At 47.1% G+C, this 13818-nt stretch overlaps 1 protein-coding gene across 1 annotated transcript in view; it reads right to left on the bottom strand.

Annotated features, from left to right (window-relative positions):
* Positions 1–395: 395 nt before the first annotated feature.
* The window catches only part of SIAH3 (siah E3 ubiquitin protein ligase family member 3), a 56600-nt gene continuing 43177 nt past the window's right edge, over positions 396–13818 (bottom strand). The window contains exon 2 of the mRNA XM_031684533.2: positions 396–1067. Within this exon, the coding sequence (XP_031540393.1) occupies positions 396–1067 (672 nt within the window). The remainder of the gene's footprint in view (positions 1068–13818) is intronic.

Genomic DNA, 13818 nt, shown 5'->3' with positions numbered 1-13818 from the left:
TTGGACACTAAGTCTCCTTTCAACCCTAAGAGTCTGCTTCGTGACCTTGGTGACTTTTGTTCATTTTAAAAGCAGCGGAGGAGGGAATTGGGGGTGGCCAGAAAGAACCATTCCGATTGAGTCTGATTTAAAATGTTCTAAAAAACTGTACCAACAAATCAGGACAAACACCACACCAAGATCTTGAATCACAGGATGTTTACATAATATAATGCCCATGGCAGACAAATACTAAATACCACAAAGTACCTGAGACAAAAAAGAAAGGAAGAAAGGAGGGGAGGTGGGAGGAGAATAAAAAGGAGCCTGTAGCCCTGGCATTCGGAGATCCGAGGGGCACAGGCAGTCTCTTGGTGGAGGGGTGGCTGCATGTGAGCGTCCAGTGGCCCCTTGCTTCACATCTCAGCTTCTGAGGAGCAGACCTCGGTTGCCGCAGTGATAGCAATTCCGATAGCAAGGCTGCCGTTGTCAGAGAAGAGCTGGGCCAGCGAGGTGTTGAGGACCAGGCAGTCCCCGTCAGTGATCACCGAGTCCACGCACTCCAGGACAGACCGGGGGGTGGCCTCCCATTTGAGACGCCTGTGATTTCTGTTGAGCTCCAGGCGATAGGTGAAGCAGTCGGCCTGGGTGGGTGTCCCAATCAGCATCATGGTGGCAAAGAACTGGGGGTGCCCTGCATGCCTCTCCTGTTTCCTAAGCACCAGCAGAAAGTGGTGGCCGAGGCAGGAGTGCATGATGATCCAGTCGGCTGGTGCCGGGAGGTGCATGTCTGTGGCCAGGAAGACGATCTCGGCTCCCTGAAGTATGTCCACTCTGTGCATCTGCCGCAGATGGGGCACCACCACCTCCAGGTGGCCTTCCCACTGGCAGGAGAACAAGGGGCACATGCAGGGCATCACCCGGGCGGCATGCAGCCCTGCCTCCTGGTGGTGGAGGTGGTGGGGGCGGGCGTGGTGGCGGAGGTGGTGATGGGGGCGGTGATGGCGGTGGTGGTGGGGGCCGTGGTGAGGGGGGAAGCTGCCTGGCTCTGGGGCACTCTGAGTGATGGCGCGTCGGCTGGACACATACTGTAGGAGAAAGAGAAGAATGTTAGTGGCCCTGCAATCAGCCTGGCTGAGACTCCTCCAGTGTTCAGAGTGTGGGAAGCAGACTCTCCACTATAGGCAGAGAAAGCTTTATTTCTTAAAAAAAAAAAAAATTAGAACTTCCAGACTGTTTTCCAAAATGGCAGCACCATTTTACATTCCCATTAGCCACGTAAGAGAGTTCCGATTTTTCCACATCCTTGTCAACACTTGCTATTATCTGTTTTGACAAATATTTTTATGAGACAGAATTCCTTGTTTTGAATGTTTTGCCAGATTTAGATGCTGAAACATTCTGTCTTCTCCATGTCATTTCATTTTAGTATAGGATCTAAATTTACCCAATTAAAAATAGAAGCTCCTTCAAAAGATTCCTCCTGAAAGAAGAGATTTTCCAAATATATTAGTACCAAAAAAAAAAAAAAAGGACATAGTGGATCCTTGGGTGGTTGAGATTCTGAAAACAGTCCACAAAAATGCGCTTTTTATGCCTTTCTGATTCTTTAATGAAATACTCAAACAAATAGGTGATTTTCCTCTTCTAATAACGTGCGTTATGATGGCCATTAGTCATAAAGAACAAAAAAATCAATTTTTTTTCTTTTTTGATAACGTTGATATTTTTGTGCAGGCACTGGAGGTCAATTGATTTCCCCCCTATGTTATCATTTCTATTATTTTTAGAACAAATATAATTTCGGGAAATCCCCATTTGTCCTCTCAGCCCTGCTAGGGGCTGTGCTCTCTGGGGTGCCCTTCTCCTGGCACCATGGGACACAGAGCTGATTGTGTGCAGCTGGACCACAGTCCCCAGGGAGGGAGCCGCACCTGTGACTCCTAGGACTTCGCCCCACCAGGCACACGTCTGCCCTGTTTTAGGCTCACCGTTCCAGAACCCCTTGCCAGGCGCTCACCACCAGGCTAAACCCAATCAGAGATGTACTAGAAGGAAGCCCAGGAGATGCACCTTTGTGGAGACATCTCAGTTTCCTCCTTTGTGATGTTCACCGATCTGACCAGGCTGGGCCTCCTAGCTTGAGCTCTGATGAGGCTGATGGAGAGGCAGGGAGGGCTGATCTATGCCGACGATCATTAAGCCATTCAAAAAAAATGTATACACAACCTGACACGTGCACTGCCTCAGCGTGAACAGAGTACGTACGTACGATCCCTGTTCCTGTCTCAGTACCTCGCCATGATTCTGGATGATACAACACGATGCAAGCACGCAGTATGCAGTAGGGGCTCTGTGAGTCCAGTGGGGGCGGGAGTTATTCTAGTCAACGTGAAGTGACATTTACACTGGGCGAAGCAGGAAGGGTCAGTGCTCTAACGAAATAGGCGAAAGGCTTGCCAGTGGGGTGAATTTAGGGTTCTAAGCAGCTGGGTCTGGAAGAACATGAGATGCTTAAGAAATGAGATGTTCCAAGTGGCTGTTGCTAGAGAACCTGGCAGAGGTGGCAGGAGCTGGCCGTGGTGCTGGAGAGCAGTCGGACCCGATCGCCAGTCTTGGAAGCCCAGCTGAGGCAGGGAGGTGACCCCAGCGACCAGGGGCAATCAGTAAGAGGGCCTAAGAGACACAGCTTCATACTTTAGGGGCTCCTGTGGGCAGCACGATGCCCCAAGCCCACCAGGGGAGCTGATTCCAGCTGGCACTCAGGATGGGGCCACAGTGAGTCCTGTCACTTGTCCAAAGTCGTGGCACTTTGGACCCTTGCCATGGTCATTCCACCCAGACTCTCCTCCTTGCTTCCTTTTGGCCTCATCTTCCACTGGCCTTTCTGTTTTTTAATTTCTACAGGGTAACAGAGCAGCCAGTAGTTTAATCCCAAGTGACAAGTGAATGATATTCAAATAAAGCGAGACATTATAAACTCCTCGAGACTCCTGCGCTTGCTGTGCCCCAAGAAGGCGCCAAGAATAAACACAGCCTTAATTCTTCATTTCTTCCTGCTCCATCTACTGATGCAAAATACCTTTCATTTAAACAATCTTCGGGTGAGCGAGGTCACAGGGCTGCTGGCAGGGAGAAGGGATTCTTTTAATTGGCAAAATGCTAATCGTTTTGGAAAATGAATTCTAATCTTCGCATCTGATACAGTGGATGTGTGAGTAATTACTTTCCTTCACTAAACTGTTAATGCAACATTAGTGATTACACTAATTAAAACTAATGAACTCTTACAAACTGATAAACCCCTCAGTCAGTCAGCAGATGCCTTCCTTCCATTGGCTATATTTGACTTCTCATTTGGAAGAAGGATCTTGAATTAACCTTTAGAATAATTCACAAAATTGGGTTTAGAAATGTTAGGCTTTATGGACTGGGTATAATTCTTTCCCCAAGCGTTAGTGAGACCATTTCCACTGAGGGTGTAATTGAATTTAAAAACCGCCTTCCTTAATTTCATCAGCCACACTCCCCTGGTTGGTAATGGCTATCTCTCCAAATCCTGGCCTCCAAAGAGGAACCCTCCCCCTGGAAAAATCATGTGACCCCTTCTCCAGTCTGCTTCCCATGGTCAGCAAGCTCCCTTGGGGGACTGCTTTGTCTTTCTGCTTGATTCCAGGAACAGTGCCCAGCTAATTAATGCATTTCATCTGAAGGAGGGTTTTGCACCCAATTTCAAATGATAGGCACGTGCTTTGAGTTTGCTTATACCTTTATTTGTGAGATTAATGAAGTGAAGTTTTCAGTACTGGGTGGAGGAGGAAAGGCAGTGATGCTATCAATGTATTTCACACACTGGAGAGAGGAGCAGGGGTGGGGGTTAACATTTCAGGGCAGGTTGCAGAGCAGTGGGATGAAGTTAAGGCCAGAACCTAGTTGGGAATCAGGTGTGCAAAGAAGGGAGAGTAACTGGACCCGCTCCCAAGTCCCACTCTGTGGTGTTTAAAAAATCCCCTCTGTTTCTGGGAAGGATGGTCAAGGCTGAAGATTTAGTGTCACCTGTCCTGTTTTCCTGGGGCACCCTGGCTCTCCACCCTTCTTCCTCAAAACCTAGCATGACTGTGCTGTGCACACAAAACCTGGAAGGACTCTGGAAACCTTCCACCAAACAGTTATGAAATAAGCTACACTGAGATAGAAAACAACAACGGGGTTTTTACCGCCTGGGATAGAATGTCTTCCTTAGAAAATGTATCTCATGTTCCTTTTCCCCCGGCTTAGCTATACTTAGAACACAGATGAACCAGATCTTCATGTGGGCAGCATGATAATGTCTGTAATTTTCTTTAAAATGCTTTAGTAGAGAGAATGTGATAGAAATGTGTCTGTTTTTAATCTACACTCTAGGGACTGTCAATTCCCTAATCAGGAACTCACACTTCGAGGTGATCATCTAGCATTTTATCGGAAAGGCCACACTCCAGAGATAAGGACTGCAGTTGCCTCAATTAGTATCCGTATTTGTGATCCACACCAGATGCTGCTAATTAACATTTCCAGAGGTTTTCATTGGTGAAATTAGTAATTTGTTCATCAGCATAATAGATGCTAGAAACGGACTCTCCTTGATGAAATTTGTCATTTTCAATCTATGAAGATTGTTTAGAATATTTCAGAGAGATTCTTCACTTTCGGTTTGAGCCCGGAAGCTTGTTCCCTAACTATTTCTGTATCTGGCCACTGAGTCACGGACTTACAGAGGTCTGATGCCATCTCTAGGACTATCAGAATCTTGCTTCTGATATATCACTGCGTACAAACTTTCTTCACTGGTGATAAAATTATGCAGATTGAGAAAGGAGACATTGATTAGCAAACACACAGAAGCCTTCAGTCCTGAGCTATATATGTCAAGTTTTTTATTTTCACATCATCCATATATTTCTTCCCAGCCTCTCACGCAGCCAATATTGTGAAAACAAAAATTGTGATTCAGTCCTTAAGCTCTTAGGGCCCCTTCTTTAGTTCCCAGATCCTGACCCGTGGCCGCCCAGTGTTAACTGATTTATACGTGAATGGTTTCCTGCCTGCAGGATGGGGACTCATGTTCACAGGTCCTCATTACTAGTACGGTGCCCAGCATGTGATGGATGCTTGACACAGGGCTGTAGCATCATTGATTTGTTAGTGACAGCTTCATATGTGAGGATCTCACTGGTTCTAATCCCTCATATCGTTCAGGTGTGTCAATCAGGGTCCTAACTGGTGTTGTCTGTTTGAAATCATCAGCCCCCATAAGATGGGGGTGCTGCTTCTCTCCCTGACCTGTGAAGTCAAACAGTGGTTAAGATCTGTCCATACAATTCACTACTCATTTCAACTTGTTTTGAAAATCACTAGTGCTTGGCTTTCTCTCCTCAGCTAGGTTGGACGGCAGAGAGAGCAGGCAAACTGTATTTAGTTTGCCTGATGCCTAGTTCAGTGATGGGCAAAGTCAGCACTTTGCAGTGTGTGGCGTCTAGTGGACTCACAGTATTTGTTGCTTGAATGAATGAATGAATGAATGAATGATTCATAAATGGAATCCTGTACTGGACCATGTCCATAGAAATGCTGTTTGTCTTCAGTCAGAGGCTCTGTCCTCTACCCTTCCTTGCTGTAGAAATATGTTGTGTGTGTGTGTGTGTGTGTGTGTGTGTGTGTGTGTGTCCACATGAGTCCATAGCTGTGGGCTCATCAGGTAGGCCTCCTGGTGGCTCCTCACCCAGAACTGGATGGTGATGGGACACAGAATCTGCACTGGGGCCTGACCAGGAGCAGAGCACTGAGATGTGCCCAGCTGCTATCATGGGAAGTAAAGTGACAACTGTGAAGAAGAAACTTCTCATGCCAGTGAGGTACTTTCCTTGCTTTTACTTTTTACAGAGATTCCTCAGAGCCTCAGGCATTCCCTTTATCTATAGCAGACTGTTTCTTACAGTGTGTTTGGGAGGGATGGTTTCCTGTCAACCCAGGAGAGCAGCCCACCTCCTAGATAGATCTAGACCCACTTTCCCCTCCAGCACATCAGCAGGACCAGTGACCTAACAAAAGCCTGGATGTCCCCATACTTCCTGTTTCTGTTCACTGTCACCGGGAAGTAACTTCAGTCTAGCCAGAGATTATTGGCCCTCCCTGGCTTTACCCTTCCCCATAAGATGAGGTGCTGCTGGGTTGTGCCCACCCAGAGCCCCGGACTGGCCCTTCTAGACCCCACTCGGATATCTGGGATCCTGGAATTCCCTCCCCATGGCTCTGGGTCAGCTTCCAGGAGCCTGTGCTATTTCTGGGATCCATTATCCAGAAAGGGAACATTAGACGTGAGGTGTGGCCAGTGTGGGACTATTTGGATTTTGGATGTGTGGGCTGGGTGTCTCCTTGCCTTTGCCTGAGACTCATTATGGTGCAGGATTAAGCCTCATTAGAAAGAAAGTGAGACAGGTTGCCGGCTGGGGGCTCTGGCCATCCAGATCATTATGAAGGAATAACGATTAAAGTCGGAGGGTAGAACATGTTTTAAGAGTCCCTTGCCTTGATCTTTACTTTTGAGTGTTCAGACTTACAGTGTGTGGGCCTCCGTCTGCACTTTTGCCTTGAGCCCCACAAACGTTAGGGGTGGGCCTGCAGGCCAACCACACAGTCAGAGGACTCCTCCAACTCCGTTTATTCTTTGGTTCTGCCTTTCATCTGCAAGGTTTGGAGCAGGCTAATGAGTTTTATGAATCTTGTAGATGAAAGGCCTTTCCTTAAAAAGCAACCTTTTGTATAGTCAGACTCTTCTGTCTGCAATGGGCAAGGGAAACCCAGGGCCTGTGAGAGCAGTTTAAAGGTTAAAATTTAATTACCTCAAGACCCGTTAACTACAAACATCTCCATAGGACGACTTCAGGGCCACAGTGGGTGGGGGTGACTGGAGGGCAGTGTGTCTGGCTTGCAGGCAGCACAGCCTCAGCCAATCTGGAACCTCAGTTTGTGGGCAACAGTTTTGCTCCTGTACCTAGTGTTGCTCCGGTAGGATGGAGTGTCGTAACCTTGGGCAGGGGGTGGATTGCTAAAACTGGTTACATGTGCAAAGGCAAACTTCAGAAGCAGATGGGCTTCTGGCTGCCAGCTATGAGTTGGCAGAGGTGTGTCCTGGGTGGTCTGAGACATCCTGATGGCCAGGCTGTCCCAAGGCCATACAGCACCGTTGTTTGTCTGGTTCTTTAAAGACATCATGACCGGGAACTCCATAAATTCAGCTGTCTCTACCAGAACTCTTCACCTTCCCCACCCCCTCCCCCTCAGGGCACCCTTTGCCTGGGCTAATTGTATTCTTCCTTCTGGTGTTCCGTACTGACGGGCAGATCTGTCTGTTGCATGTTCCTTTAAAATACACAAGCACTTATTCAACGTCCAGTTTTGCTGTTGGACTGTGATGTGAGCTCAGGTGGGTGAGCGTTGCATCTGTTTCTTCCCTGCTGTATCCCCAGCTCCAGCAGTGCTTGGAACATGGTAGGTACCCAGGAAATGTTTGTGGAAATGGTGAGTGGATGGCTCCTTCCCACTGAGCTGCTGCCCTAACACAGTCCAACCACTTCTCACCATCTGGCTGCCACCGTTCTAGGGCAAGTCACCCTCACTGCCTTTCAGGATTAGTGCGATAGCCTCCTAACTAGTTGTGGTGGGTTGAAAGGTGGCTTCCAAAAGGTATGTCCACATCCCAACCCTTGGAACTGTGACTGTCACTTTGAGGAAAGGCTCTTTACAGATATAAATAAACTAAGGATTTCAAGATGAGATCAACCTGGATTATCCAGATAGGCCCTCAGTCCAATGACAAGTGTTCTTAGAAGAGCCAGAGGAGAAGACACAGACACAGGCGAGGAGGCCATGTGAAGATGGAGGTGGAGATTGGAATGATACAGCCCCAAGTCAAGGAACGCCTGGAACCACCAGCACCAGAAGAAGTAAGGAAGTTTTCTCTCCTAGAGCCTTCAGAGGAGCATGGCCCTGCCAACAACTTGATTTTAGAATTTCGGCCTCCAGAACTGTATGAAAATAGATTTCTGTTATTTGGATCCATTAAGTTTGTGGCCATTTGTATGGTCGCCCTAGGAAATGAATACACAAGTCCTTCTGCATCCATTCTTGGCCTCATACGGACTATAACTTTTTTCAAAAAATATTTTCATGGTTTCCATCGATAACAGAATGAAACACAAACTCTATCAGTGCCATCAAGAACCAACATACTCTGGTTCCCAGCTACATCTCTGTCTGTTGATGGACGTTTGGGTTGTTTCCATGTCTTGGCTATTGTAAATAGTGCTGCTATGAACATTGGGGTGCATGTATCTTTTTTAATTATATTTTTCTCTGGATATATGCCCAGGAGTGGGATTGCTGGACCCTATGGTAAGTCTATCTTTAGTTTTTAAAGGAACCTCCATACTGTCCTCCATAGTGGCTGCACTGACATTTACATTCCCACCAACAGTGTAGGAGGGTTCCCCTTTCTCCATACCCTCGCTAGCATTTATCGTTTGAAGACTTTTTAATGATGGCCATTCTGACTGGTGTGAGGTGATACCTCATTGTAGTTTTGATTTGCATTTTTCTAACAGTTAGTGATGTTGAGCATCTTTTCATGTGCTTGTTGGCCACCTGTATGTCTTCTTTGGAGAGATATCTGTTTAGGTCTTCTGCCCATTTTTTAATTGGGTTGCTTGTTTTGTTTTTATATTCAGATGTATGAGCTGTTTGTATATTTTGGAAATTAATCCCTTGTCAGTCGCATCATTTGCAAATATTTTCTCCCATTCTGTAGGTTGTCTTTTTGTTTTGTTGACGATATCCTTAGCTGTGCAAAAGCTTTTAAGTTTAATTAGATCCCATTTGTTTATTTTTGCTTTTATTTCCATTACTCCAGGAGCTAGTTCAAAAAATATATTGCTGTGATTTATGTCCAAGAGTGTTCTGCCTAAGTTTTCCTCTAGGAGTTTTATGGTATCTGGTCTTACATTTAAGTCTTTAATTCACTTTGAGTTTATTTTTGTATATGGTGTTAGCGAATGTTCCAGTTTCAGTCTTTTACAGGTAGCTGTCCAGTTTTCCCAGCACCACTTATTGAAGAGACTGTCTTTTTGGTTCGGTTTTTTTGAGTGAGTGGATAAATTCCTTTAGGGTCTTAAACTTTTCCATCTTAGAGGACCTGGATAAAGTGCACATGCCATGTTGGATGTTGATGTGACTGTGAGTCTTCCTATTCCCCCTTCCTCCACCGCCTGCCCCTAGGTCTTCCCATCACAGTTTTGTCCAGTTCTGACCTGGCTGATTTCTCATGGCCTGTGGTTGCTGAGACCAGGAACTTCTGGTGTCTGTGGGGAACCAGGGCGGCACTGGAGAACAGTGTTCACTCATGTGTGTCCCTGATCCTGGGTGTATCTTTGACCTTATCATTTGCAGATTCATAGTAAGACGCAGCAGAAGCAATCCTGGCCAGACTTGAACCCGGGGCCAGTGCTTAGGCTCAGGCCTGGCTTACTGGGTAAATATCAGGCCTGCCATCTAGGACTTTCAGTCCTGCCCCTTCCTGGCTGTCTTCAAATCTCCCTGCACTGATGAATTCCTGCCTACACACCTGTATTCCTCTAAATCTTCTAGGCCCAAGACAGCAAGGCTGTGAAAGAAGCAGGGGGTCCCTCTCTGTCTGCCTAGGACTTCTGCTTAGAATTCTGGTTTCCTTCCTGAGGACTTGCCTCTGGCCTGGAGGACTGGGACAGGGAACGGCCTCATGGTCAGGAAACACTGGGTCTACACCCAGGACGATGTCAACTCAGTACCCATGTGCTAATACCAGAGCTGCACAAATCCAGAGCAGAGAACCAGGTCACTACACACACACACACACAAACACTTCCAATAGCAGGCGTAATTCCCAACAATCATCTTTAGCAAATTAGGCCTTCTTATAAGCCCATCCCTAAGATAGGAAGTGTGTCATTTGACCAAGAGAAGATGGAAAGACAGTGTTACAGAGTAGAAAGAAAACATTTTTGAAGTCAGGCCCACTAGGGGATGAATCCTGGCTTGGCTACTAAAAGCTGCGAGATCTTGGGCTCATTAATTACCCTCTCCATACTTCAGTTTCTCCCTCTGTACAGTGGGAATTGCAATATTCTCATCGGGTGGAAGTGAGGATTGAATGAGATACAAAGTACATTGTGTAGTGCGCAGCCCAGAGTAAGAAGATACTATTGTTGTCATTATCCCCACCAACACTACCATTATTGTTGTTATTGAAGAGCTAGCTGCTTGAGATGTAAGGGTAAGGAAAGTCACCCTCCATAATTTCTAGACTCATAACTGAATTGGATGGAATCACAAAAACATCAAGGCCCTTCCAAATCTCCCTTAAACCTCTCTGACAGCTCTCACCCAAGACCAATGTTCTCACCAGCAGCAAGCCTTTTACTAAATATTTTTGTCTCATCATTGGCCAATGGATGCTGGCTGCAGTGTAGAGGGTAATTTAATACATGTAAAGGGCCTAGCGTAGTGCCTGGAACATAGGAGGTACTCAGTAACTGATCACTGTCATCTTCGTCATCATCATTGTCATCATCACTACTGGCGTTTTGGTCAGTGCAGCCCTGCTAGAAAGTTCAGGTGATCCTGAAAGCAGATCTGGTCACTGGTCCTCCTGCCCTCCCCCCAGTGCACTCCTTTCTCTTCCACTGAGCGAGCATCCCTCCTCAGGCCTCTCACCGACGGTGGCTGGGCCTGAACGGCATTGCCTAGGCAATGCCTTCCCTTAAGATCAGCTCTCGTTGCTTGGGAACCACCTCCTACTTTCTGTGTCTCTAAAATGTGTCCCCTGAGAGAAAGTTGCCCTGTGTGTCCTTCTGCTTCCCCAGAGCCTCACATCTGCACTGCCCCCTGCTCACTTGGCATACGGCTCTTAAAATATAGTTGACAAATGAAAATTTGGTAAAGGCAATAATATTCATGTGGATCTGAGCCATCATGATAAGTAACATCTAAATACTCTGCCGTGTGGAAGGATTCCTGAAAAAAAACAACAACAAACAAAGGTATTGGTCATACCAGGATGGCTTAAATGAAACAGATCAAAAATACCAAGTCTTGGCAAGGATGTGGAACAGTTGAAACCTCAGACACTGCTAACGGGAGTATAAACTGGTACAATCACTTTAGGACACATTTTTGGCGGCATCTGCTAAAGCTAAAGATAGATCAGCCCCTTTGACTCAGCAGTTCCACTCCTAGGCATTTACCTGTTAGGAAACAATTCTCCATTGGCCCTTTGCATTTCTGTACATCTTGCAAGCAAGGCATTGACTGTCCTTTGTTCCAGACTATGTTCTCAAGGATGTCTGTGTACTGAACAGCCTTGAGATACAGAGATAGTGTCTCCCTCTGGAGCAAAAGGCAGATTTGTTTACAGCCTGGGGACACAGAGCTTGTATCTCCCTCCAGAGCTAAGGACAGGCATGCTGACCATCTTTTATTAAAAAAACCTGGTTTCCCCAAGCATTTGCAATGTATCCTACTGTGTGTGTAGGCATCCTCTGCCCCTCTCTGCTTTAATTACCCTGTGGGAATTAGGTCTCAAGGAACTGGTGCAAAAATGCACTCTGGCTACTGCTATTGCAAAGGGTGAGAAACCTCCCTTTATCTCTGAACCAGGAGTGTTGTGTCTTCCACCAGCATCCATGAAATGGGCAGGCTACTTTGTGAGCCTGCAAGTTGAGTAAAATCTCAGATCCTTTATGGTTACATTCAACACCTGACAGAAAAGAACATCATGTGATCAGAAAAACAGACACATGGGTATTTATAGAAGGATTGATTCGTAATAGCCCCAAATCTAAAGTCCACTGGAATGTCCTTTCAGTGGATACACTGTGGTGTATTCCCAAATGGAACGCTACCCAGCTATCACAAGACGATGAAAGACTGCTACACATATGGATGCATTTCAGAAACTCGTTGAATAAAGAGAAGCTAGACAGAGAAGAGGACATACTTAATGATTCTACCTGTGTAAAGTTCAAAAACACGCAACACTAACCTATGATGACAGAAGCTTGAACACCAGTTACCTTGTGTGGGGGCACATTGACTGGGAAGGGACATGAGGGCACCTCTGGGGGGGCTGGAAATACTTTAACTCATGATGTAGGTGATGTTAGATGATTGCATATATAGATAAACATCCGTTGGGCTATATACGAAAGATTTGTGTGATTCACTGCATGTGAAGAAGAAAGGAAGAGAGCATGGGGTAGCAGGGGGTGGGGAGAGATGGGTGTGGGTGGCCATTGTCTCCAGGTCACTGTTAAAGGGCATATTGTACAGGGCTTATGGCAGAAGCCAGAAAACCTTTTCTTTCATTTTCCCATATGTTCATTTGACCCTCTGTTGCTCTGGCTGCCTGTGATGCTAATAACTAGGGGGACTGGAGGATGAGGATGGGAGTCACAGCTGGGACCAGCCCTGGGTATCCAGGGAGAGTGAGCGTCCCTTGGACTTAGAAGGTGGGGTCATGGCCGACACTCCCAGGGAGACTGGAAACCCGAGGGAAGGGCTGAAATTATGCGCAGCTGTGCCTGGAGTGGGGCAGGCCCAGCCCTTTGGTCCTGGGGGCAGAAGGCTTCTCCCTCAGACTGGATTAGGGGTAAGGACTGAAACTGGTACCACAGTGTGAGCAAGGATTAGAGGAGACTAATCCCCGGCTTTGGGTCAAGGCCTGGCCGAATCGACGTCTCCTCTCGGAAGCGCAGCGAGGCTGTCCGCACCCCAGGCTGGGAGATGACCGCCAGGGAAAGCTGCAAACGGCTCCAAGTAAATCCCCATAAGCGAGGTGGGGGCAGGTGTTTTATTGACTTGAAAGATTTCCCAGTAGCTGGGTACATATCTAATAAAAATCTTAGGCTTAAGGGGGAAGACACAGGGAGGCAGAATGGAGAATTGCTGCCCCCTGGGCTTGGGAGGTTAGCAGTCTGGCCAGTCCCTAATAACCCATTCATCCAATATTCATCTTTGAGTTATTACAGTCACTGAGCATCTCTAAGGTACACGTTTATTAGTGTCCGCTAAGATAATTAGTCCAACATACTTCAAGGCAGTTGAAATTGTCCCCGTCAGTGTATTTATTTCCAGGATTCACCATGGCTGCGTTTCAGCATTGGTCCTGTTTTGTTCCCATTTTCCTCATTTCACTTTCTACAAGAGCCCCTAACTCTCTAGCTGGCCCCAGAGGAAGAAGGGCAGGTCCCCAGGCTCTAGCTCAGCTGCCTGTAGGGTCACTTTGGGGATGGGGGGAGGCTGGCTTCCTCTCTCGCTGCTATTCCCTTGCTCTCGGGAGATGTAGAGGGGAAGGCACAGGACCTACACTTGTGTGAATCTCCCACAGCATCCCTTGCAGTTTCACAAGCAGCGAAACTCTCACTACTTCGCTCCAAGTGGGATAGCCCCTCATCCTCAGATACCATGGTGTGCGTGCGAATCACTGGGCCCCTTGTGAAAACACAGACTCTGAATCGGCAGGTGTGCGCCGGGCTGAGGTTCTGCGTTCCTAACCAGCTCCCGGGTGCCAGAGCTGCTGGGTCACAGAGCACACTTGGAGAGGAGCAAGGGGCTAGACCCGCTCTTCCTCGCCTGCTTGTATCCTGCTGGGCGTCCCTTTTGGAATGAAATAGATGATTCTTAATGACCTCAGATAGTCCTCTCAACTCTCCGGTTCTTTGACAACATTCGAGGGTACCTTCATGATGGAGGCAGCCGGGCTACCCTATT

The sequence above is a fragment of the Vicugna pacos genome, chromosome 14 (genome assembly GCF_048564905.1).
Source record: "Vicugna pacos chromosome 14, VicPac4, whole genome shotgun sequence".
Classification (NCBI taxonomy): domain Eukaryota; kingdom Metazoa; phylum Chordata; class Mammalia; order Artiodactyla; family Camelidae; genus Vicugna; species Vicugna pacos.
The sequence above is the reverse complement of the archived record's forward strand: the minus strand, read 5'-3'. Positions and strand labels throughout refer to the sequence as shown.